At 34.9% G+C, this 26,330-nt stretch overlaps 1 protein-coding gene across 1 annotated transcript in view; it reads left to right on the top strand.

The window, feature by feature from the left end:
- The window catches only part of CDIN1 (CDAN1 interacting nuclease 1), a 128,643-nt gene extending 103,806 nt beyond the window's left edge, over positions 1 to 24,837 (top strand). Inside the window, exon 11 of the mRNA XM_014074964.2 lies at positions 23,963 to 24,837. Within this exon, the coding sequence (XP_013930439.1) occupies positions 23,963 to 24,077 (115 nt within the window). The 3' untranslated portion in view covers positions 24,078 to 24,837. The remainder of the gene's footprint in view (positions 1 to 23,962) is intronic.
- Positions 24,838 to 26,330: the final 1,493 nt, after the last annotated feature.

Below are 26,330 nucleotides of genomic sequence, written 5' to 3'. Positions count from 1 at the left end.
TCTTACTGATGTTTGTGAAAGGAACACCCTGAACTTTGGCCACAAGAAAAATGATACATAGACATATGTGTATCGCAGGAAAACATTCTTCCAGAGTCTTCTTAGAATTTGTATATTAACAGAAAGAACTATTTTTGTTTCGAATTTCTTCTTCAGTCTTGTTTTAGAGATAAGATGGAATGTAGAACTTTTTTTGAAATGTATATAACTCAGAACCTGACTTGAACAATACTTTTACCCAGATGTTGCAGTATACCAGCCTGGTCAAAATTAGAGCCTCAAACTGCCTGTCCATCTGCCAAAATAGGTTGCCGGATAACCCAATCAAATAGTTTGTGTTTACCTTGTTTTCTTTTTTTCTCTCTTTCTCTTTTTTTCCTTCAGTCAGTATTAACACCTAGAGCCTGCCTGGAAAAGTCCCTGCAGTTTTCCTGGCAAGATTTTTTGGAAGTGGTTTGCCATTGCCTCTTTTCTAGGGCTGAGAAGAAAGACTGGCTTAAGGTCACCTAGCTGGCTTTGTGCCTAAGGCAGGACTGGAACTCATTGTCTCTGTTTCTAATCTGGGGTCTTAATCGCTATACCAAACTGGCTTATGTTTAGCATAGAGTTTGCATGAAGGACTGATGGGTCAGGATATAGGTACCATAATGGCTAAACTCTAATCCTTTAGCCATTATGGTATCTTATATACTGGCAAACACAAATTTGGAAAGCTAATTCCTTCAGCTGCTATGTCATTGAAAAGCAAGTTAAGACGTTCATTTAAATATTTTTCTGTGCTATATGACTTTGTATAAATATGCAGTCAAAATAGTTAATCAAAAAAACAGTGTTAACAGTAAGACAACTTATTTTGAGGAAGGCACCCTATCTTTAAAAACCCTGTATTGTTTATTTGACAAAGTTTTTTTAATACTGCCTGAAATGTACGTTTGTTTATGTATATGTGTATTATACAAATTTATTCTCTGCAAAAATGCTAGCTATTGAATTATTATAACTTGGAGTGGAAATAGCATTGATTGTTAAAAAATAATTGTGAAATACAGTAATGGCAGTGGGAAGTATTCTGCTGAGTGCTCTATTTCAGAACATGCACAAAAGTTAGATATACAAACAGGCCATAGACTGTTCCGAACGGATGAATTAATTTTTCTATTTTGAAATTTCTACTTTCTGAAGATAAAACTTAAAAGGAAGCCAGACCTATGTTTACCCCCTTTGTATGTCAGAGTTTAAATGTGATGTTTTATGTATACACTCGTTTTGACAGTTGAAAGACCTATAAAGCAATTATATAATTGCATCAAGTATTAAGTAGAAGAGATAAAGGCTTTTAGAAACTCCAGAACTGTTTTAATCATTGCATCACCTGAAGTTGAGCTGCAAAATTATGTCCTAATTATTTATAACAAGTAATTAACTACATAGGCTGTGGAAGATTTTCAGAAATTATTTTCCTTTGATTTTTACACATACACATAGACAAACACCCCATCATTTTCTATTTTAGTAGTTTCCACAATTTAAACATTATATTCTTATTGTTTGCTTTCTGTTATATTAGTAGTGTGTGTTTTGCAATTCTAATCTTCACATTTTTCTTTCTTTATCACCAAACTAAGCCTTTTGAAGCTGAGAAATTTTTCACAGCAATATTGACAGTATTCACATTTGCATGATGACAGCCAAGGAATGGAGCAGTAATTTTTGAAATTGCAGAAGTATTTAGAACACTGATAAAAGCTGAAATATATTTTTGATGGATTGAAGTTAAGCATACATGATTTTTCCTGCTGTCAAAAAGCTCTGAATTTAGTGAATATTTGCCTGCTGTGAGAATGCAAGATTAACATCACAACCATCACCCGGGCACCCAAACCCTGCAATTTAATAGCTTTTTAGGTTCTTTCCTTTTTCTAAACAGCAATTAATCTCATTTTAGTACAATTTTCTCGTTTCTGAAGTTGCTCATTGAATCGCTGTTTTGTTCATATTTGGCTTCAGCTCCTCTGCATAGTCATTAAAGTCCCAATTAATGTCACCTTTAGCTGAAGAGTACTCATTTTTATTGAGAAAATGACAGTTGCTGCCATGAGTAGTGCAGTGTAATATACATTAATTGCCCTGTAACACTGGTAATTACGAGTTTTTCAAGCCTCTCAGTAAACTGTCATGCCTAGACAAGACTGTGCTAAAATAGATTACTCATTAGGGAGACCTGTCCTGTTTTCTGTTGGGTTCTTAGTGTTGGCTTTAAAAAAAATCTTGAGCTTGAACAAATAGTTGCCAAAAGCAATTTCCTACAACAACATGTTTCTGTTGGGTTCTCCTCCCGTCACTTAAGTATGTGGTCAGCAAACAGGCAGGGTACAGTAGACTCAAGAAATGCTGAAACGTGGATAGATTTTGCACAGTGCCAAGGACTAATCTTGCTAGTTCTTAATTCAGTGTTGTTACTCTATGGTAGATTGTGTTAAAAGAGATAGGTATTATTATACTATGAAACAAAAATTGCTGCTGACAGTGTTTGGTTAGAAAAATTATATCACTCACTGTCAACTGTATTGGATTCCTAGCCAAGTGTACTCTAAATTCAGAAATTAGTTGATTTTTTTTTTTTTTTGGAATAAGATTGCTTTTGGGGAATATCTCTTAGATTCTGGATTGCCTGGCTCAAAAATGAGTTAATATAAATGAAATGATTGGTTCTACATAACAGCCTTTAACATGTGTGATATCACCAGTGTGCTTTAATTTCCAAATGAATGTTATTTTAGTACAAGCAGTTGCAATTTTTTCCCCTTTCTTTCTTGGGGACCTTGTCATATGTGTGTATTAACATAAAATAATCACTTCTAAAGCCATTGCAGTAAAGAACTGGAAACCTTTGTTTTATCTTTGTTATAACACCTGCTTTAGGCAATCTGCTCTCTTTTTCTTTCTAAATGAATTTTGTCACAGCCTTTCCTATTCTCTTGTAGTGATGAGCTAATGAAAGTAGATAGTACAATTTGTGCTGACCAGGTAGCAACTGCCAGCACACAGCTGTGGGTAGTTTAAAGAAATAAATAAAATATAACATTATATCACTGATTTACCCATTACCCAACATTAATAGTGAGAGACCTTGGTGTGTTTATCTGTTTGTATTGGTGTGCGTTTATCGAATTGTTTATGACAAGACTAATTGGGGTAATTGTAGACACTGAAATTACCTGTCAACTATATGTAACCACACTCCCTTTCTTTCTGACAAATGATGACAACTGAGGGACCCCGTAGCATTACTCATGATGGCTTTTCGAGTGGTAATAAGGACAATAGGGGCTCTGGCTAATTTGACATGGACAGCCTTCACAACAAGAAGCCAGCTAAATGACTTGTCAGTGGGGGAAGGAAGTCAGAAAAGTAATGGAGTCCCCCATGGCGCTCTGACAGGGAGATGAGGCAATTTCAACAGAAAGTGAAAAGGCTTCAGTTTGTCAAGTATTTAGAACAATCAGAGAACAGCTAGAGGCTGGAACCTGACAATAAATTTGTGAACCATGGTAGCAGTTTCATATAGGTCAGTTATTTCATAATGGTTACGCAGCTTTTAAAGGTTTCTGCTTTCGTAGTAGACTTCACATCTGCCAACTGGTGCTTTATCACCTCAAATTTATGGTTTACTTTTATACAGTAGGAATAATAGTTAAGGTTATAGAATACATAAGTGTGAGACACCATGCTTTTCAGATCTTGGTGTGCTAAAAAAAAATAAACAAAGATTGAAGTGGTAATACTGTGATGGCATCCATTACGACTTTGAAGTGTTAACATTGGAGCATTGTCTGCAACTTTGATATAGAAGTAGACATATCTCTAATATGTGTTTTCTTTTTAAGGTTTTATTTTTTTATTCTTTCACTTTACTGCATAGATTCTTATTAAATACTAAAAATATATTGATGAATGTAGACGTGTGCTACAGAAAAAACCGTAATTTTTACTTTGCATATTGTTCAAAAATGAATTAACTCTTGTTTTCTTCTGATTGTTTTGCTTTTGACATCTATGGTATTGAATAATAGAGAACATAAGTTATTTGTGTGAATGCCATGACTTTCTAAGAATTGGTTAACCATGTTTTAATTATGTTAACTACATAAGTGAAGGTTTAAGTGTTGTTAGTTACCACATTTTAACAGATCTACAATCAATATCTGAGCAATTTATAAGACATAGTTGTTACATGAATGTATCAATCATAGAATCATGAAAATTTTCAAATGCAATCCTTATTAAAGGATTAATTTTTCATTAGAAGGAGATCACTGAAGACTGATATGAAAGAAGAAAAAAAACTATTTTGTAGTCTGCAAGACATCTGTGATAGTGGGCATTCCATGTAAATTTGATGGAGAAAACTTCTGTTAGCATATTAATGCTGTAACCCCTATTCTTATTTTCAGTCCTATATGTTTGTGTGTGTGTGTGTATGTGTGTGTGTTTAAACTTTATAATACACAAATGCCATGCACATTTCCTCTTTTCAAGGAAATTGATGCCTAGATAAATGCAGTCACCTGTGAAATATCTATTTAGAACTGAGGAACATGGCATTACAAACTCATATTTTATGCATAGTTTCCTTTTCCAATAATACTTAAAAAAAACCTATATCCATATAGCCATAAGTATATAATTCTATATATTGAAATAAAATATTCACAAATGTCTATATGTAAGCTGTTTCACGGATATATATTGTCAGCTAATGGTTAATCATACTACAGAATGTAGGCCAGGTATAATAATTCTATTTACAGAAATATCAAGTTATGGACTTTTAGAAAAATGCAAAGAGTCTTTGGCTGTCAAGAGTCACACTGAAATGTTTTGGCATATAAAGAAGAACTAAATAAATGCAGCTAATTGCTCTTGAGAATTTAGCATTTGCTTTGCAAACTTTATAGTAACTAACATACAAATTCAGTTTTGAACACAGATAAAGGAATTTTTCATAATTTTGACTACTTTATATTACATTGAGGAAATAAAATAGACTAGAATTTATCAAAAAGTATGTAAGTGCTACATATCAAAATCATCTCTATTTATCTGTATGTGGTTATAGACTGTATGGGATGAAGTCAATCCTTACCGTAGTTATTTCAAATCAAATCATTATTTTTTCTATGCCCAGATTGCTTATTTGTTCTTTACTAAGTGGTTTTTCTTCTACCAATAATAGAAAATATTTTTGGCAAAGCAGAATATTATGAAAGTTCAAGATAATCATTTGTACTCTCAGTGATAGCTGAATACTCATATTTCATAAGATGAGGTCAGACCTTTACCAACTGTTGCTTTGAGGAATTTTTCTCATGTAGTGAGTGGTGAATAAACTATTAAATTGCCTGCATAAAATATTACATTATTCAGCAAAACACACACACACACACACACAAAAGGGAAAAGTTTCTAGGAATCAAACTGATTGCAGACAGAGAAAGAAAACTACAAAACTAGTAATTGTGAATTTGGCTGAAATTATAATGTTAAAATAAAAATATTCAGCAGGGTTGTTTTATATTATTCTCGTTTGGACAATTTTGATTTGTTTTTCTGTACCTTTTACATTTGAATTTTCTTTCTTGACTATAGATAGACTTTATAGAAGTGTTTTATTTTGAATAGCCTTTGTATAAAATGGACTTAGTAATGGTAGAATAAGCATAATCAGTACAAATGTTTTATATTGAATATATAGAAAATCCTTTGCCAAACACACATACAAACTCACACACACATAGATCATGATGCTCATGTCCATTTCTTGTGACATTTGGCATCAGATTTTTCTTTAAACATAGAATCAATAGGGGATTATTTTTAGAGCTATTTTATACGTTCTAACTCGTTCTGTAGATTATGCAAGAATGATATGAAATAATCATTTAGAAGTCAAATGTCTGTTCAGTCAACAATAATTGACTGAGACATCAATATAAAAAATGGCATTAAAATGTGATTTATGAAAGGAATAGCTTAAAATCATGATCATACAACCCTCCCCGGAACAATCATTGCCTGCTAAAGCATTATATTCCAATGTACAGTTTATCATGAGGGATGTTTATTACTCCTCTTTTTTTCCAAAATGTGGAACAGAGTCTTTGTGTATATGCAAATATTTCTATGTGAACAAGACATATATTATCACCCTAGTGGAAATTAGCTTTCCAGTGATATCTTCAGCTAACATGAAATAAGAAGGAATTTTCACCACTCTTTGCATGCTGTATTGTTTGAACAGTTCCTATATATTGTACCCTATGGTGTCTGTCAGCAGAACAGAAACTTTCTCCCATGTATAGTGCAGATTTGTGGATTTTTCATAATGGCTCTTCAGCTCATAATCAGATATCCATGATCATGTATGATAAGACATGCTATTAATGTGTATTGCATGACAGAAATACATGAGGTGGGGAGATTCAACCTTTCCAAGTGATTCTCTAAATTTATTCAGTACAACAAGCAACATTAACTGATTAAGAGAGGGATTGACACATCCACATGAATTAGATCTCCTTTACCAGAAATTATTTTTATTTGAATCTGCTAAATTCAGTTTGAAAATAATATCCATTGTCATGTATTGACCATTTCTTGATAAGATTTTGGCAACTGGAACCAGTTTGATATATGAATCCTCCTCAATGAGTTGGAATCTTGGTTATTTCTGAATGTTCGAAAGAAGTTTCAGGGTATGTGACAGGTACTGTATTTTAGGTAAAATGTCATTATGGATGCTAAAGTAGAAAGTACTAGGGATATCTCAATTGTTTATGGAGCAAACTCAGTAGCTGGAAGACTGGTTGGGAGATAAATGTTACCTTTCAAAAGATGTAAAAACATAATTGTGCCTGTCATGGGACAGTAATGGTGGTACCAAAGACCCCACAGTTCAGTCCTGAGCTACAAGTATTCTATTGAAAGCACAGAATGCCTATGGCCAGTTCTTATCCACTTATAATTAATAGTCTCCTTGATTAAAGTGTTGTAAGGCATAGTCTTTCAATTTATTAAATGAAATTTACACATAACTAGAACTGCACATAAGTATTTAAATATGAATTCATTGGTGCTTAGTGTCAGGTAAATGAGAAACACTCAATTCTCTACAAAATAGAGCATGAAATTAGCATGAGTTAAATCATTTGTTCTATATTATCATTGAAGTAGACATATTTGTCTAGTGAATCTATGGATTAAATAAATTAATATATTATCTTATTTACATTGGGAAATATGTTTATATTTGAAGGAGAAATAATGGCACATATTCCTTATGTATTATAATAGTTTCGATCCAATTATGTACAGTATTCTAATCACTACAAACCATTTAACTTTATAAGTATAACATGAGCAAAATGATACAATCTAAATATTGCCAACCGCAAAATAATTAGATAAGACTTCTGAAAACTCCTTTCCAACATATTTATGCTACAGACTTCATCTTTTTAATTCATTATGTGTTACATTGAAGCTTTTAATACCCTCCTTCTGAAATGTCCAATTCAACTAGTCCTTTTGTATCAGTTCACATTATACATTTTTCTCTTTTCACTCATAATTATTTATATTTGAGAATAAATACATTTTTCTACTTTTCTGGGTTTGTTCATACTGCAGAATTAAATACGGGGAGAACACAAGGTTTAGAGCGAAACTATGTAAACTAAATAGCAGCTTCGTACAATTAAACTGTCATTTACCCTGAAGTTCTTTACTAAGAGAAAGTATCACTATATTCAAGGACTTACTTTTGCGTAGACATGACTGAGGTTAGGTTAATTTGGGGATCAATGTCTATTTGTATTATATGTATAATATGAATGTATTATATTGCATTACACACACACACACACACACACACACACACACGACATTCTAATATCCATATTTGTTTTTAGTGTTTTATTTTTTTTTCCAGTTTCTCTACTCATTTTTCCCCTATATTTCTTTACTTAGTCTGCTACAATAAAACATATTAACCTAATAGGAGGCATATCTGGTAGAGAAATGCACAACATCCTCATTTCCCCTAGATCAATCAACCATGAAATAATTAAATGAACTTTTTGTTTTTCCATCAGATTGTGAAGAAATACAATACAATTGAATTTGTCCAGGTTTTTAAGTGGAGAGGGGCAAGGGAACATAAAAATGTGACCTAAGTATTTTATCTGGCCACATTCTCTTTTAACTACTTAAATTTCCTAAAGCACTTGATCACGTTGCATTTTAATTTTAAAGCCATGTGTTCTATTAGTGAAAAGCACATGGCATTGATTTGCACTCAGAGTCCCAGTCTGTTTACCAGAACACAAGGCTAGCATGTACAACCTCTCATCTAGGTCAAAAGGCCTAGAGAATACATCTTTCTGAAACTTTAGCCTTGTGAAAACTAGAAGTTCTGATTAGCTCTGCCAACAACCAATTGTATGGTTTCTTACTACCACTGATTATATTAGCCTCACATTTATCAACTACCCAAACACTTAACCTATTAACTTGAGAGTTTGTTTGTTTAACAGCAATTGCGATGTTCAGAAGAGTCACTCCAGAGCACTGAGTATATTATGAAAAGACTGTTTCCCCCACTGGTTTATATTTATGAGAACTTATATACACACCAGTATTTTGAGATAGATATGCCTAATGTATGCTTGAAAATGTAAAGTAACTATGGTAAATATGTTTGTGAGAGCATACCTCAATGCTTTTGTCAGTGAGGAAGATTAGATGCAGCCTCCTGTTAAGCATTCCTTGGGCTGCAAACTTAAGTTGATTCTCTTTGTTGTATGAAGCAACTCGTGTACTAATTATAATATAACTATTAAAATATGAACCATAATAATTAAGTGATCTAACAGTGATAGATATTTCATAAAATCAGGGACAGTATGGCGAGAGAGACAACACTTTAATTAAGAATTGGAATTAGAAACTTTTTTTTCATTTATTTATTAAAAGAATGAAGCAAACTGTACTTATAAATTTCTTTCATATTTCATTACAACTTACCCTATTTTCCACAAATTATTATTTTTGGAATAAAAAGTATACTTACTCTTTGCATAACAGTCACACTGTTCCTTTGGTAAAGATGTTTCCTCATCTTATTTATTGTGGATGTACGCTTTTTTTCAAAACTCTTTAGGCATTACAGTTAACTAGATTATCCTGCACCAAGTAACTAGAAGATTTTGATATTTGTCAAAAAGAAGAGTAGATATTTGTTTGCTTGGTTGTTTAATCAATTTAGATAGTATCCAACTCACAAATTGCAACTTTGTGCAGATTACATAGGATTAAAAAATGAAGAAAATAACAAACCAAGTAAAAACAACAAAGAAAGTACCATGGCACTGGGCCAAAACCTAATCATCATCTCTACCATCATATATGGGCTCATCAAACTCCCTGGTCCAATGTCTGAGGGAAGAGCCAAGTTGTCAAGGTTTATAAAAGACCAGCAGGATTGGGGCCAGATGAATTTGCAAGGACATGTCCTTCCAGAGAACTGTCCCTGAAACAGAAAAGGCTCAACCCGTAGGCTGTACCAAATATCATTGCTTCACCATGTTCACCCTGTTAGATCTTGTAAGATGAACAGAAACCATTAGAGATATGTGATGACTAGATTCCCCAGGATGTTGCTCTTACCCAATCAGGCACACATATTAATAAGCCCAGTTTAAAGTATTTGAGAAATTATTAGTCTGGTTCCTATCTCATAAACTTACCATCAATTCTGCTTTTACTGTATTTGAGAATATAAAGAATGAATAAATGAATGAACAAACGAATGAGTGAGTGACTATATTCTACCATTAAGCATGGAGAGTTGTCAGCAAATAGTGAGTAGATATTACCTATAAATTAGCTAATGATATAATGCTGCCGGAGAGGTCGTACACATTACCATTTGTATCACTGACAGTTTTACCAATGCTTTTTGGGAGATACTGACCTCAGTTTAGATAAATAACTGACTTTTCTCTTGTTTTAAATAGCACAGGGTTTAATGACTGTGGAGATTCTCAGTTACCAAGGTCAATGTTGTCCCAAAGGTGCTTTTTTTTCCAGAGGCAACTGGACGTTCTGGTTTTTCTTTGAAGACATTTTGCTTCTTATCCAAGAAGCTTCTTCCGCTCCTTGGCTGAAGAGTTGAAAAAGCTTCTCTGATGAGAACTGAAAAGTCTTTAAAAAAAACCCAGAAAGTCCAGTTGCCTCTTGAAAAAAAATCACCTTTGGGACATACGGTTTAACACAAATCAGATGTAGACTAGTTGTTGTTTATCCCCATAAAATCATCAGTGTAACTGTATCATTTAGGATACTTTGAAAGACCTTGTTGAGGATGCTAAACTCATTCAGGTTACATACCACAACAGAGTAATTATCTCTGAATCAAAGCTATGAAGCCATGAAAAGGTCTACAGGGAGCTTCTATTCATTTTGGAAAATTGGAACCCTGAATAATCAGCATGGTGACCATGCAGAAGAAGTCTAGAAAAGCACTGTATATTTCTGATCAATGTAATAAGACCAGGATGGATCTAGACACAGAGAGGTTCTATCCCTTTGACTTCTGTCAGCATAACCACATGCACATATGCAATCTCACATATTTCATGTTTTCAATTCAGGTCATACCCAGTCCTTTGTGTTTATGTTAACACTTAATAAATGCTCCCCCTAACTAGGATGACTTCCCCCCCCCCTGCCAAATATCTGGATAGTGAGGAGTGACAATTATTCTCTGTGATAGAAGAAGTTATTGAAAAAAAGGATTGCAGTCCGAATATTGTATACCACAAATATCTTGGAAGATTAGCTTAACATTAAAACATTAACATTTCTTTTTTGAAAATGGTGATTTTCCTCTTGAATGTAACTTTTTTTTAACACTTAAATGAAGTTCTCTTTTCCTCTCTAACTGCCCCGTCATTTCCATTTTGTTCTCTCTCCATTACTTAGCACAGTTAATAGCAATAGCACTTAGACTTATAGCCCTCTCTAAGAGGTTTAGGTTTACAGAGTCAGTATATTGCCCGCAACAATCTGTGTCCTTATTTACTGACCTTAGAAGGATTGAAGGCTAAGTCAACCTTAAGCCATTGAGAATTGAACTACTGGCAGTCGGTAGAATTAGTCTGCAATACTGCATTCTAACCACTGCACCACCATTGCTTAGTACTTAGACTTATATACTGCTTCACAGTGCTTTATAGTCCTCCCTAAGCAATTTACAGAGTTGGTATATGGCCCCCAACAATCTGGTTCCTCATTTTACCCACCTTGGAAGGATGGAAGGCTGAATCAACCTTGAACTGATGAGACTCAAACTGCAGGCAGCCGGCAATCAGCAGAAGTAGCCTGCAATACTGTACTCTAACCACTGTGCCATCAAGGCTCTTAACCTTTCCTCTTACCTTACCAGCATACAGCATTTCCCTCTACTTTTTAATCTTTCAGCTAGAAAAAAAGGAGCAGATCCATACTTGTGTGTCTTGAGTATTTTACATATGTGAGGGATTTACACAAATTGAAATCTGGATGGGGCAATCTTTGTGGGGGAAATGGTGCATTAAGAGCCAAGGTGGGGCAGTGGTTAGGGTGCAGTACTGCAGGCCACTTCAGCTGACTGTTATCTGCAGTTCAGCGGTTCAAATCTCACCAGCTCAAGGTTGACTCAGCCTTCCATTCTTCCGAGGTGGGTGAAATGAGGACTCAGACTGTGGGGGCAATATGCTGACTCTGTAAACCGCTTAGAGATGAAGCAGTATATAAGTCTAACTGCTATTGCTATTGTGTAGGGTTTTTGTTCTCTCTTAACTTTTTGACAGGGTTAATATTTGGCCTTCTTTTCAGATAAATATGGTAGAAACAGGAGACATTGGCAGCATTCCGATCAGCCACCATTCCCTTTCTCCTTTTCTCATTGATTCTTAATTTTTTAATTCTGATTTTACTGAATTTTAAGAATAAAAAGAATGAAATAAATCTCAGCCAATAAACAATGATTTGAGAAATCTCCTCAAATTAGCATCATTTGTTTATAGTTACAATTTGCATATATCACTGAGATTACAGATTCTTTATTTGAACACAGCTTTAAATTATTATTTCATTGAATTAAAATCAGTGGATTACATTTTTAATGTAAATGTGTGACCATACAAACACAACTAAGTTGTGATTTAGATGATCAAAAAAATGCAATTACTTTTTTTAATACACGTTCTTAGCAAACTGCTCTAGCAATTATACTGAGAAGGAATATACAGCTTTGACTCTACAATATCGTTTTTGTCAGTGAGTGTAGAAATTATTATAGGCATGATTCTTGTCTTTAAAAGATATGACAGAAACTGAAGCCTCCAGAATTCCTTGTCCAATTTCATTTTTTATTCATATATTCATAAAATAGATCATTTTTGCTTTATTCTCTCTTATAGCACTAAATTATATGAATCTGGCTGAAAGGGATGGCTCTGTAGGTTTCAAGAACAGATTTCTGATTCTATATAATGACTTGTCATGATCATTTCAGATATGCCCAACTGGAAAAAAAATGGGAAAACAGTGTTTTATTGCAACCATGGAAATTCTGTAAGTGGTGTAGGATATCTGACAGAAGTATATCATATAGAAATATCAAATATAATACTAAATATCATTGGACTATATAGGTAGAAAGTTATCATTCAGAGAAAATAAACTAGAATTATGTTTTCCATTAGAGTACATATTATTTGAATGAAATTCATATATATATATATATATATATATATATATATATATATATATATATATATATATATATATATATATATATATATATATATATACACATACATACATACATATATATATATATATATATATACACATACATACATACATATATATATATATATGAATGCATAATCTTTAGAATTCAGAAAGCAATGGAGATTTCCTTTTTAAAAGGTACATATTGTATACAACAATTATCATACATAATTTTTGATTAATTTTTATCATATCATAGAATGATTTGAATACCAGCAATTACACCCACACATACACTTATATTTATATGTGCGTGTCCCCCCTCTCTGTGTATGTATCAGTGGTGGGTTGCAGGCAGTACAACCCGGTATGGGCATACTGGAGCCTGCCTGGAGCACCAGGTACCATTCCGATATGGTGCTCCAGAGAGCCCACCCACCTGGCCAAGCTACTTACCTGTCCTTTAAAGCCTTCGGCGCTTCCGCACTTCCATGTGGGCTCCGCCGGGCCCGTTCCAACCGTACCGGTTGGAACAGGATCCAGAACCCACCACTGGTATGTATGTATGTATGTATGTATGTATGTATGTATGTATGTATGTATGTATGTATGGTGTGTGTGTTTAAATTTAAGCTGCTCTTTTTTATGTATGTATGTATGTATGTATGTATGTATGTATGTATGTATGTATGTATGGTGTGTGTGTTTAAATTTAATCTGCTCTTTTTTAATTAACCCTTGTGAATGTTTTCTAAATATTTTGTTATAATGTCCTTAGGTGGTAACCAGCTTTCAAACTGTATATTTTAAATAGTAATAATTTTGCTCTATCTATTGCCTTTTTTATCTTTGTATCTTTACAGACAAATCAATTGCAATTGCATTATTTATCTTACTTCAAATTAGAGTAGGGTATGGGGGACGTGGTGGCTCAGTGGCTAAGACGCTGAGCTTGTCGATCAGAAGATCTACAGTTAAGCGATTCAAATCCCTAGTGCCAGATAATGGAGTGAGCTCCTGTTACTTGTTCCAGCTTCTGCCAACCTAGCAGTTAAAAAGTACGTAAAAAAATCAAGTAGAAAAACATGGACCATTTTGGTAGAGGGAAGGTAACAGCGCTCTGTGCGCTTTTGGCTCTTAGTCATGCCGGCCAAATGACCATGGAGACGTCTTTGGACAATGCTGGCTCGTTGCCTTAGAAATGAAGATGAGCATTACCTCTAGATCTGAAAACGACTAGTACACAAGTGCAGGGGAACATTTCCCTTTCCTTTATGGTAGATGGGTAGCAGTGGAGGGTTCCAGATCAGTGGTGGGTTCCGGCCCAGTGTTCTCCACATGAATGCGTGCAGCGCATGCACACCTCTTACCTTCCAGTGACGCCTCCGCGACACTCCAGCTGCTCGGCGGAGCATCGCACAGGCACAGTACATGCCATACACATGTGCGGAAGTGCCGAAGGCTTTAAAGGACAGGTAAGGAGTGCGGGCAGGCAGTGGGCCTTCCGGAGCACTGTACTGGAACGGTACCTGGTGCTCTGGGCAGGCTCCAGTACGCCCATACCAGGGTGTACCACCTGAAACCCACCACTGATGGGTAGGGTAGGGTAGGGTAGGGTAGGATAAGATTTCTATGTCCATTATTATATATTGGATCCATGTTCTTTTTTAAAAAAAATAATCCAAAATAATTATTTTATTTTTAAAAAAATTATGGTCTATTTCCTTGTGTCCATCTTTCTCTCTGAACACAGTAGGACTTACTTTGATCAGGAACATCTAGAGTTGTTCTGAATATGCCTTTATTGATGTTTTACTAATTACTAACTGTAATTGTTTTTTAATTTAGAATTCATTGTTGTAGATGCTGCTATACAGAATAGTTCAATTCATCTCAGAATTTATACTTTTATTTTTCATACTAAAATTACATGAAACAAATGCAGTCAATCCAACAATCTGTTATACACTAGGATTGCCTATTCTGCTAAATAATTTTCAATATTTAGATGTGAAAAGCTCAGCATAACAAGATTTTGATAAATTTGAACAAACAAAATTTATGAGGTAAGTAAAAACAAGTACTTTAAAGAAACAAAAATGCCTAATAGTTATATAGTGTATACATTACCTGGAATAATAAATCAATCTTAATTCTCACTTTTAGTCCTTCGGTTTGAATTATAGCTCTTTTCATTGCTTGAATTTTCCATTTTTCTCCTGTTGCCATAGTGAAATAAAGTACCAAGAATAAAACTGGATTTTTTTTCTTTACTTTTTGAACTTGGTTAAAATAATGGTTAATCCTTTATGGTTGCTTTTAAACATACAGTGAGAGTATCTACAACTGACAGATTTAGAACTGAATATTTAGCCATAAAATACATACAACTTGTCCACTTTCACAGAGAAGAATTCATTTGCATCAGGATCTTTTTCCCAGAGCTGTGCTTTGCTTTCCAGAATGTCTCCCTCCCCCTCTCCCCTTTTCAAAGTTACAGTGGCACCGAAAAAAGTACCTTACAACTGGTCCTCAAACAACTATCACGCCCCTGCAATCATGTGATTACAGTTTGGGTGCTTGGCATCTTTTACACATTTATAATAAATCCAGCATACCATGGTCACATGATTGCCATTTTCGATCTTCCCAGCTGGCTTCTGACAAATTCAATGACAAAGATGAGTTGCAGTCACATGATAACTTGTTTAATGAGTGTGGATGATTTCATTAATGACTACAATCAGGACTGCTAGATGGCCTTTGCTAAGAGGGGCAGTCACATGATACCTTGCTTAACGATGACTTCATTTAGCAACAACCCAATTAGGTTTGATAAGTGATTACTACAGCTGTGCTTGTACATGGGGTGTCTGTGTGTGAGTGTATTTGAATGTTTCTTGCTATGTGAATTATGAACTCATTTTAAAAAATATCAAATATGTGTTACAGCTTGAGAGTTGGCATACAAAATTCATAAAATTCAAAATTTATTATTGTTTTTCTGATTACAGACTTTGCACATCAGAGAAGTGTAGTCCACTCTTGTTGGGACAAAACTAAATTCCAGTCCTAAACTTTGTGTTGTCCTGTTTCTGATGAAGCTACCATATTTGCGCAGCTAAGAGATCCACAAAAATCTTTAACTGGATTCTGGTAGTTCTCCCATTTTTTGCAGCCAAACACAATTGTCCTGGGTTCTGAAGTGTTTTACTGTCTTGTGTGATGTATTTGATTGGAAAGTAACACAAAACATTTTTTTCAGCTAATACTGATGTGGATTTGCTTTTAGATGAGAATGTAAATATCGGCTGACAACAGAGTACACAAATAATTTAAATTCATATGCTTATAATGTGTATTAGGCAGAGGACAGTGGAGGAGATATTACTTCCCTCATTAAGTCCTTTTTTTTAAGGTCAGTGGAACCAGTAGGGGGAGATCTTTCTTCTGGCTAAAGGTGAATTGACCTGGTTGGGGGGGGGGGTAGGGACTTTGTAGAAAACACCATTTTGGAATTGGCTCCTGAGAAAGAATTCATTAGTTAAAGCCTGGACTTAAAATCACCTCTAAATTGTGACACCTACAGCATGACACATGTGGTGAGGATGATGTACTTTTTGGCACATCTACCACCCTTGCTGTAGCTAGATCAGCCTCTCATAAAAGGAACAGGAAAGATATCCTAGCACTAGGCACTCAGTGGTTATTTAGATAATATCAGCTTGCACTGGCCTCAGGATGGCCTGTTAGTTCAAGCTTCAAAAATAAACAACTATTAATCACCCAGTGGCAAGATGAGTTGACCAGTATTTTTGGCTGTCTAAATTTCAGTTTAACCTTACTCAGTTGCTCATCTCATGGTTTCTGTCACCCTGGAAGTTTGCAGCCTGCCATTTCCTGAAATTCTTTCTCCATTGTATGCTTTCTAATTGTTCCTAGTGAAGTATCATAGCTTAGAACATGAAGAAGGTAGACAATAAGAAACTTTTGTGCAGTCTTTAAAAATAGCTTACTAGTCATAGATACTGTTAAATGAAAAGGAAAAAATAACTAAAATAAGCTTTTTGTGGGGAAGAAATAAGTTTGGAAACCTTTTATATATTTTCAACAGTCTGGGAGTAAATGTCAAAGGTAGACTTAACTCTGTTATCTGTACGAATACCAAACAAACAATTATTAAGTAGGAAATCTAAAATAAAGATACTCTAATTATATAAGATCCATGAGCCACATCCTAAATTTGTAGGATCTACGTTGGTGATCATTGGGTTTTTATTAAAGTCCGTCAGCAAATTATTTTTCTTTATATCAAAGATCTATGGGGCAGTAATGCAATATTATGATTTAACCTAATACACATAAAAAGCAAGTAGAGGTATGGATCTGAAATTTAGATGAAAATGAATTTGAACTTGCATACTGGCAAACATGATATTAGTGCCAGTCAGGAGCACTGTGTGGAATTCCTCTGATTAGGGCGAGGATAGCCAGAGAGAGGCCTTTGTGCCTTCCCAAGATTTCAATGCAGCTCTTAGTAGTCATCCAGAAATGTTTACTACATTATAATGTGTATTGGACTAGTAGATATAAATTATTACCTTTTACCGCATCACTGGAGGTCAATTGATTAATTTTCCAAGTAGATTATAGAAAAGACAATAGTATTATCTGGCAAGCAAGGAAACAGGAATTCTGGTGGAAGATTGACAGAGGTAAACTAGGATTTAATTCACTTGCATTCTTGTTTACAAAATCCAGTTTTGTGGGCAGGCATCAACAGATCTAAAGATTATGCTTTCAAATTTTCAGTAGTACATCCATCTTCAACAGGCATTAAATACCTTTTACATTGTAAATACTGTTCATGATAAGATTGATTTAAATACACTGGACAACAAGGATTTTTTTTCCCTGAACACTTTTGGGTGTATCTTATAGATATTTGCCTGCTAATCAGGAAAATAACCTGTAATTTAACCTGTCATGTACCGTTTTATAGAAATTTTCTGTTTATGCAAAATACATTCTTCAGTACCCATTGATTGTGTTGCACACATGAAAGAAACATACACAAATGTAGAACTGTTGTTGAAGCACATCCAGAATACCAAGTACATCTGGAATACTTGTGCAGATCTAAAAGGGGTGGCTCTGCTGCTTGGAATGCATCTTGGATATATCAAGTACTGTTGTTACTACATATGTGAACAGGACAGCCATACAAGAAATTCCATTATATTAAAAAAAAAAATGGCCACTCTGGACAAAAACATTGAACATGAAGCACTTGTTGACCCAAACAAAGGTATTCTTTTCTCCGCAAATAGGCAACATCTTAAGAAACCCCAAAGACAAGATTAAGAGCAGCATATGTATATGTATACGTATACGTATACATGTATGTATGTATGTTACCCTCATAGGTCAGTTTATGAGGTATTTCTTGCCCACTCAATGTCATCTAGCACATTTTATGAGGAATTGAACTTAGATTGCTTCATACGTACTTCAACTCTAATTACAACATTAGCATCTACTGTAATGTTTTTGAGAACTATCAAGCATATGGGTGAGGCATAATAAATAATGGAATGAAGAACCTTGTAATTTATTATACTGTATTTAGAGAGCCAGAAAAGTGCAGAGGAGGACAGCCAAAATATGCATGGGACTACACCAATTCTTCTCTGAAAAATATATTACAGGTAGTTCTCAATTTAGAACCATTCATTTAGTGACCAAAGTGAAAAGGACACTGGAAAAAGTGACCTATGACCATTTCTCATGGTCATTGCAGCATCCTCATGGTCACATGATCAAAATTCAGATGCTTGGTAACTGGTTCATATATTTGTATGTGATGGTTGCAGTGTCCTGGGGTCATGTGACTACATTTTGCAACCTTCTGACAAGTAAAGTCAATAGGGAAGCCAGATTCATTTAACAATTGTATTATTATCTTAACGTGCAGTGATTCACTTAATAACTGAGGCAAGAAAGGTCGCAGAATGGATCAAAACTCAGTTAATAACTGTTTCGCTTGTGTGGGGACTACCTGTCCTTTTTTTTTCTTTTTACAGTAAGCTGCTTCCATTCTTACCCATTCAATTTTCCTCAAATGAATCCAAAATTGCACTGCTGAAATTCAGTAATTTCATCACATGCAGTTTGAGGGTGCCAGAAGGCTGCAAAGGGGTTTGTGGGTTGGCCAGTTTTATTCTAGTAAAGGATAGAGCCATGGTTACTTGTTGTGAGAACTGTACATGAAATCACCAGGTAGTAGAGACGATGTACTTTTCATTTGTTGGTGAATATGGACAGGAAAGTGTTACTGTATTCCTATTTGTATTGATTCTTACTTTAATATTCATTCCATAATTATTTATTTAATTTTAAAGAAACCGAGCAACATTTTGTGCATTTTTGGTTCTTGCCTCTTTATCCATGACTAACTTTTTTTTAAGTGCTGACAAAAGAAAAGTTAGTCACCAAATTGTGAAGCAGAAGCGTTAAATCTATAAATAGGTTTTCAGCACTTACTCTGTAATTTAGAGCCTGAGTTGGATTCTTCACATATCACATCTCTGCATCTATGAAAAATGGGGCTGAGACTCAAAATTTAGAAGGGAGGTTCTTACTTCTATCTTTGACCTCTTTAATGCTTCCCATTGACACAAAAGGGGGAAAAAAGGTTAAATGACTTCTCAAATTAAAGCAGTAATAATTAACTACTGGCATTGTTTGTGATTTTCCGACTCTGTGAGCTAATGAGAGAGAAATTAATGCTTAGCAGCAGGAGTTCCTGATATTCAGTGCCAAATGCTAAATGTGCCAACAAGTTAATTTTGGTTTTAAGTACTTCACTTAAGTCTTTTTGAACAATGAATTAGAATAGGGGTTGTATTCATATGGCACATGTACTAACTTTAATTTACAGAAGTGTGTGTGTATGTGCATGCACATGCACTCTCAAAGCATGTCTCTATCATCATGTATCCTTGTGTGTTCAATTTGTTGTGTGTTCAATCACACTCGGTCAATACAGAATTCTGTTCCGTTCTATTTTCTATCTTATGAAGAGAAACAATTTGTGTAGTACTTAGTACTGTCACTGACTCAAAGACAGAACTACAATTGACTTAATAACCAGTTTCAGACCTGTTAAGAAACTATAGTTGTGGTTATGAGAACAGACTTGGATTGTGGGCTCTTCCTATTGTAGGCATGTCAAGTTTTAAAGAATTTAGTTTTCAAATTGACCACAATTCTCCAGCTGAGAATCAGCTGGACTGATTAAATTCAGGGCAATGACTCAACTCTAAAAGCAAGCTGCTATGATTTGGCTGTTCCACTTCACACTAGAAATGCTAGCAGAAGTTCTTTTGTGAATGTAGGGAAGAAGTTCTCAAAATGGATATTTTGGCGCAGTTTGCTTGCACTGAGGCCTTTAAAATTAATAAGTACATTAGTGTTTCATGATGCTCAAAGCAAAGCACCCCTTTGAGGTTTTGCATAGCTCTGCTTTTACACAGCCTTGACATAATCTGTTTCACTGGGAGAATAGATCATACACCTCAAAGTCACCAAGTCTTTGATTTTTCTCACAGAGAGCAGGAAAAGGTAGTTTGAGATCTCAAGGTTTCATACACTCCAGAGCTTCCAACAATTGCTAAAAATTTGCAACACAGCATACTGCACTTTTGATTAGGAAATAGATGAAAACTTGAGTGTAAGTCCTAAATTTCAGTTTTTTTTTCAAAGAAGAGAATGAAAACCTCTTGTTTTCCATACCTCCAAAAGGGGAGGCAGGAAACCTTGACATTGTGTAAGTTTTGTAACCATAGTCACTTTTATCATTTTCCTATGAATTTGGGTTATGCTTTGCCAAAGAACTTTAAATATGTGGCTACCAAGTTTACTGCTCTCTATAATATTACTGTCCCACAAACTTGGAAATCATGCCTGTCCTAGTCACCAATTCATCCAATCAAGTTTCCTTTTTTGTAGTTCACAGAATGATTAGCTGGGTCAAAAAAATCTAACCTTTTGGAATACAGTTGCCCATTTATTAATATCTGATATTACATGAGCCTTTATACCAGGATTGTATTGGCCAGTCTACATCACATCATCAATCCCTTCTTCACTGGTCAGTCATGCAATAATAAATATTGAAGGCAAAGAGAAAAAATCTAGAGAAGAAAAGTTTCAATATTGCAAGTTCTGATTTTCATAGAAATTTAACATTTGTCATTTTTTTTCTCTGCCTGATGAGCGCATCCTCCATTCCAGCAACACCTTTCCCATCACATATCAACCCACAACATGGCTGACTGGGATAAGGCTCTTGTTCCCCAAATAAAACAAAGATAATCAGGTTTAGATGTTTGTATGACCCACTAATCCCATCCACTATCCCTTCAAGTATGTTATGCCAACACAATCGCTACTGAGATACTCTTATATTCCTATCATTTTATAGGCAGACAATCGCCACATAAGTGGATTTTCCCGATAGCTCTCCCTTTTAGGATAAAAAAAATTATGTGAAAATATCCAGGATTGAGAATCCAATCTCAGTGATCAAGGACAGAAGCAGGCAGCCTTTTAGGGAGATCAATCATAGTAATCATAATACAGTCCATTGTAATTTCAGTTGGATGATCGGCTTTTCTAATCTGCCTCCAAATTAAGGGACAATGGTCAACAAGCATGTAATTTGAAAACCACAGATTTAAGATGCCAAAAGACAATATCCAAGGATTAGATTGGTTTAGGACAGTTCTTGTGTTCTTTCTCTCTCTCTCCCTCTCTCTCTCCATTTGTGTCTGTCTGTTTCTTGGTTTCTCTCCTTTCATTGGAAATCTCTCGTAAGAAATATTTTGATAAGAAAGAAGATTAAAATCCTGCATGTGGCAAAGACTTTTGACTTTATGAAATAATCACTGATGTACTAGCAGGGCAAGTTTCATTGTTATATAGAAAACACTGATTTGCTATATCAGTGGAGGATGAGATATAGCAGATATCTGCTCAGTAATTGATTGATTGATTGATTATATCTATCAGTAAGGACATAGATTTTCTTATGGATGAGCTAGCTCCAACCTGGTCTTCTAAGTCTTCCAGCAGTGCACACATTGCTGCTGTACCAAGTCCATCCACCTTGCTGCTGGTTCTTCTTCTTCTCTTAACTTCTACCTTTCCCAGCATTATAATATTTCCAAAGAGCTGGGTCTTCACATAATTAGTCCAAATGTTGGATAATAGAGATTTGTGTTTAATACAGAAAGACTGAATTAGAAAGCAAGCTTGTGGTTTTTACCTAACTCTGACCCAGTTTTGATGATAGTAAGAAAAAGAACCATAACTAATTTAATAACCCATTTACTTATTGCTAGAATAAAGCCAAAATAAGATTTCCCCTCACACACTGCACATGTCATGTACAGCCGTCTCTTTAGAGAATTCATTTTTTTATAAAATTGAAATATGGTAGCAATCCTAATGCAGTAAGTTGGTAATTGTGCAGTTTTTTTCCACACACAGCCATGTTCAGCTGTTTTTACAAAATTCAAAATATTGCCGAAATCTTTATGGATGTCCCTATTTTGTTATGTGGCAATAGATTACAATCCAGTAATCTCTTGACACAAATTGATTGAAGACCACTGTAACCTGGCCTTACTGCCAGTGAACATTTAGAAAGAATTATTTAGTACAGCTAAATCTACAAGGCTAGTCTTTATTTAGCATCTGTCTTTCTAAAACACCTGAGCTTTTTTTAAATGAAAGATGTGATGTCAGCACCGAGTACAGGCAACTGCTGCTGAAAACATTAGAAAGTAATATCTGTGAATCCTCAAATGGCAAAATTAAACATGGGGGTGGCAGAAGGTCCAATCTAAACAATAAAAGAAGCTAACTAGGTTTTATCCTTTTTGAAATACTTGTTCACTTGTCCTTCTGCTTTTGGGGCAAGCTCCTTCCAGTTGAAATAACAATATCTGATGTTGCCAACAGTTTTGATAGTTGCATTATCAACCTAATGACTGTTGCTCTCTTGAGACATTTCCATTATAGTTAAAACATTTTAAGAAAAGCTGGCTACCTTATTGGCTGACTGTAGCACTGCGTGCAGACTATTACATGACATAGCATTGAACTTGTATATATGATCTCTTACAGCTCCTCCTATACTGTTGCTGTTCTTGGCAGCTTACCTAAGCTGTACAATAAATCTCAAAATGAAAAAAAAAAAAACTTTTTGGCTTCAAGTTGTACACCCTGCCATGACATTAGATTACAAAAAGCTGCTCTCTTTTTAGACATCCTTTTACAAACAGAGCATCCATAATTTATGATTTCGCTGTAAAATTCTTGCAACACTACGCCAAAAGTATGACTCCCCTCTAATTAAATGCTCTCAAAAGGAAAAAGGTGAAACTGATGTGCAAAACATCGAGCTGTACACTTTACACATTATTAGGCCTGAACTTCCTGGTGGGCATGTGAGGAATAACAGAACAGCAGAGTTGGAAGGGACCTTGGAGGTTTTCTAGTCCCACCCTCTGCTCAAGCAGGAAACCTTATATCATTTCAGACAAATGATAGCCCAGTTGCTTCTTAAAAACCTCCATTTTGGAGCACCCACAACTTCTGGATGGAGGCCAGGCCTACAAAGACCTGATGGTAATCCGAGAAGTTGCTTGCCCACAATAAGAAAGCATAAAATAAAGGATAATTTGCCTTGATGGTCCTCCTACTAATTTTCAAGATGTGTATTAAAAATCAAACAATCTCCCCCCCTTTTGGAACTCCATTTTTTTAAGCTCAAACTGTTAGGTGCAACAAATGAGCCTTCTGCTACTAGTGATTAAATATGATTAAGATTCTTAATCTATTATTATTAATCAGGCGAAGGCAAAATATGGAGATTACAGATTGTCCTTCCACTAAATGTAGAGTGAGGGTTTAATACTCCTATCTCTATAAAGTATTTTACTATTTTTCTGTGTTTCCCTTAAAATTTATAATTCTGAACGTTTGCAGATGATATATGTGATGGCTGTTCTGCATAATAATATCTGGTTGCTGTTGTTGTTTTGTTTCAATGTAGATTTGGTCCCGGATTAGTGATCTATTGGTATGGATTTATCGAGGAACTTGACTGTCATCGCAACCGGGGTATCTTGCTCAAAGACTGTTTCCCTACTGACATTGCTGTCCTTTGAGGAAGAATGGCTGAGCCATGAAGGTGGAAAAGACAAATCTGGAATTTTCCTGAAGTATAAACTACTGGCAACATCTGTCCTGAACTTCAGCTGAACTCTTACTGGCTGGGATCGCCCTACCACCTCTTTAGACAAACACGTCAAGAGCCTCTGTTTTACTTCAACCCCCTGCTGATGCAAGCAGCCAAAAAATACCGACACAGCCCAAACATTATCAGCATTTCTGCCTCTGTCAAACAGTTTATAGATAGCTGTAATCTTTCTTCCTTCCGGATGGCTTCTCTTTGCACTTTCAACAAAAGAAGAAATGTGGAGGTCAAAAGGTGTGGTTTTTTAGTTTTCCTCCCTATAGCAGAGTCACCTTAAAAAAAGAAAATGTCTTCAGTCCCCCCAAAATTTCCTGGTAAATGTTAAAAATCTTGCAAATACAAAGGTAATTAATGTCAATCTCCATTTTCCCAGGCTCATTTTGGGCCAAAACAGGGTAAAAAAGAAAGTCCCTCATCGGTGCTTTGTTCTAAGCATGAATTTCTAGGCTTTTCTTGGTATTAGGCAAAACAGTTGACACTCCTATAACTATCTAGTGTTGTTGAAAGTGGAAACATAAAACTGTAGAAATGCTTTATCTTCAAACAAAAAGCTTTCCATATTGTTTCTTGAATTAAAACGGAGGCATGTTTTTATGGATTGTAGAAGATGTAAAGGACATTTTAATGCAGATGTTTTAAAGCAAAATAAAGTGGGTCATTGTTTGAGTCTTGATCTTGTCCTGATAATCTGTCTTGCAAAGATATTTTTAAAATCAAAATTAAGACAAAGGATTTCTTTAGACAACATATTGTGGACATCGCCTAGAAAGCAGAGCTCTGGACCTTACATTTTTTATCTACATATTAAAGGTCATGTTCATAAGCATAGAAAATTATAGCAAAAAAGGGCATATACTCAAATTTAGCTAGTTGGGTCATATAGCAGAGATTAGCAGACCAGGATTATATTTTATAGTTGCTTTAGAGGACAGGTTTCCAATCCAATAACTTTTCAGGACATTTTTTTCCCTTAAAATCCTATTATAACACTTATTTTTATGATTTGAAAGGGTAAACTAAACTTCTATATTTTTTATCATTTAAAATTCTTCATGAGTTTGTTACAATTTCAGGCTCTTTAAAGTCATTTCTGTCCTGCACAGAATTACTTGAAGCAGAACTATTCATTCATATCAGGAATTCTATGTAGAATGTATTTTAATGTCTAGATTGGTATGTATTCTAGATTATATATTTATATCTCCGGTATGCATTTTAGATTTAGCTTTTCTGCTATGACACATATAGAGTTCAAATAAAATATTAGAGAAACAGTACTGATTCATAATATACCAGAATGTATATGTAACAGAATGAGGCCACAATATAACTTGATCAACATTTTGAATTTGAATCTAGGAAGAAGTGAGATTCTGAATCCTGAAATTCTCTTGCTTGCTCTTTCACTTCCTTTTTTCTATCTTTTTCCTTCGGCCTTTCCTTCCCCCTCATTTCCCACAAGCCATTCAAATAGCATCTTTCAAAATATCTGGAATCATTTTTCTTAACATCCTTTCTTTTTTATACACATTTTTGCATTTATCCAAACATGTGTACAGCAATTTGGAATCCAGAATGTTCAGAGGCAAAGGGGGAATTAAAGTCTACCACTTCACTTTAGATCATATCCAACTACCTAGCATGTTTCTTATGACTATATTCTGATATTTTCTTTTTAAAAATCCTATTTGCAAAAACTCACTTGCTAAGAAAACAGAGATCTTGGTAAATGCCAGAGGTGTCTATGAACATTATGGCAACCATGTATGTTTTGTTAAATACTTCATGCCTTTATATATCCATTAGATCGTTCTGCCGAGCTGTGAGTTGCTGAGTTTTTCCAGACACCAATTATTTCAAATAAATATTTTTGCTTTAAAAAAAGAAATAATCCTACTCTGTCTTTTATTAAAATAAACAGCCACTTTCCCACCCAGCAATGCTACCCCCACTATATCTTGGCTACTTGGCAGAGATAACCCTGCAATTTTTGCCATTTCTTTGGAAGATCAAACTTTTCATCAGGACCTTATTTCAAACAGCTGTAGGTCAGCAAGTTATTTGTATTCAACATGAATACAAATAAGGATGGGTTGCTTGATTTGCTGGTACTTAAAAATGACAGCCGAAATCTGCTGTGTGTAACTTATTGAGGAAGCAAAGA

The sequence above is a fragment of the Thamnophis sirtalis genome, unplaced genomic scaffold (genome assembly GCF_051295495.1).
Source record: "Thamnophis sirtalis isolate CommonGarterSnake01/CBP01778 unplaced genomic scaffold, rThaSir2_p1.2 scaffold_1, whole genome shotgun sequence".
NCBI classification, from domain to species: domain Eukaryota; kingdom Metazoa; phylum Chordata; class Lepidosauria; order Squamata; family Natricidae; genus Thamnophis; species Thamnophis sirtalis.
Note: the sequence above shows the minus strand (reverse complement) of the source record. Positions and strands in the feature narration are given on the sequence as shown.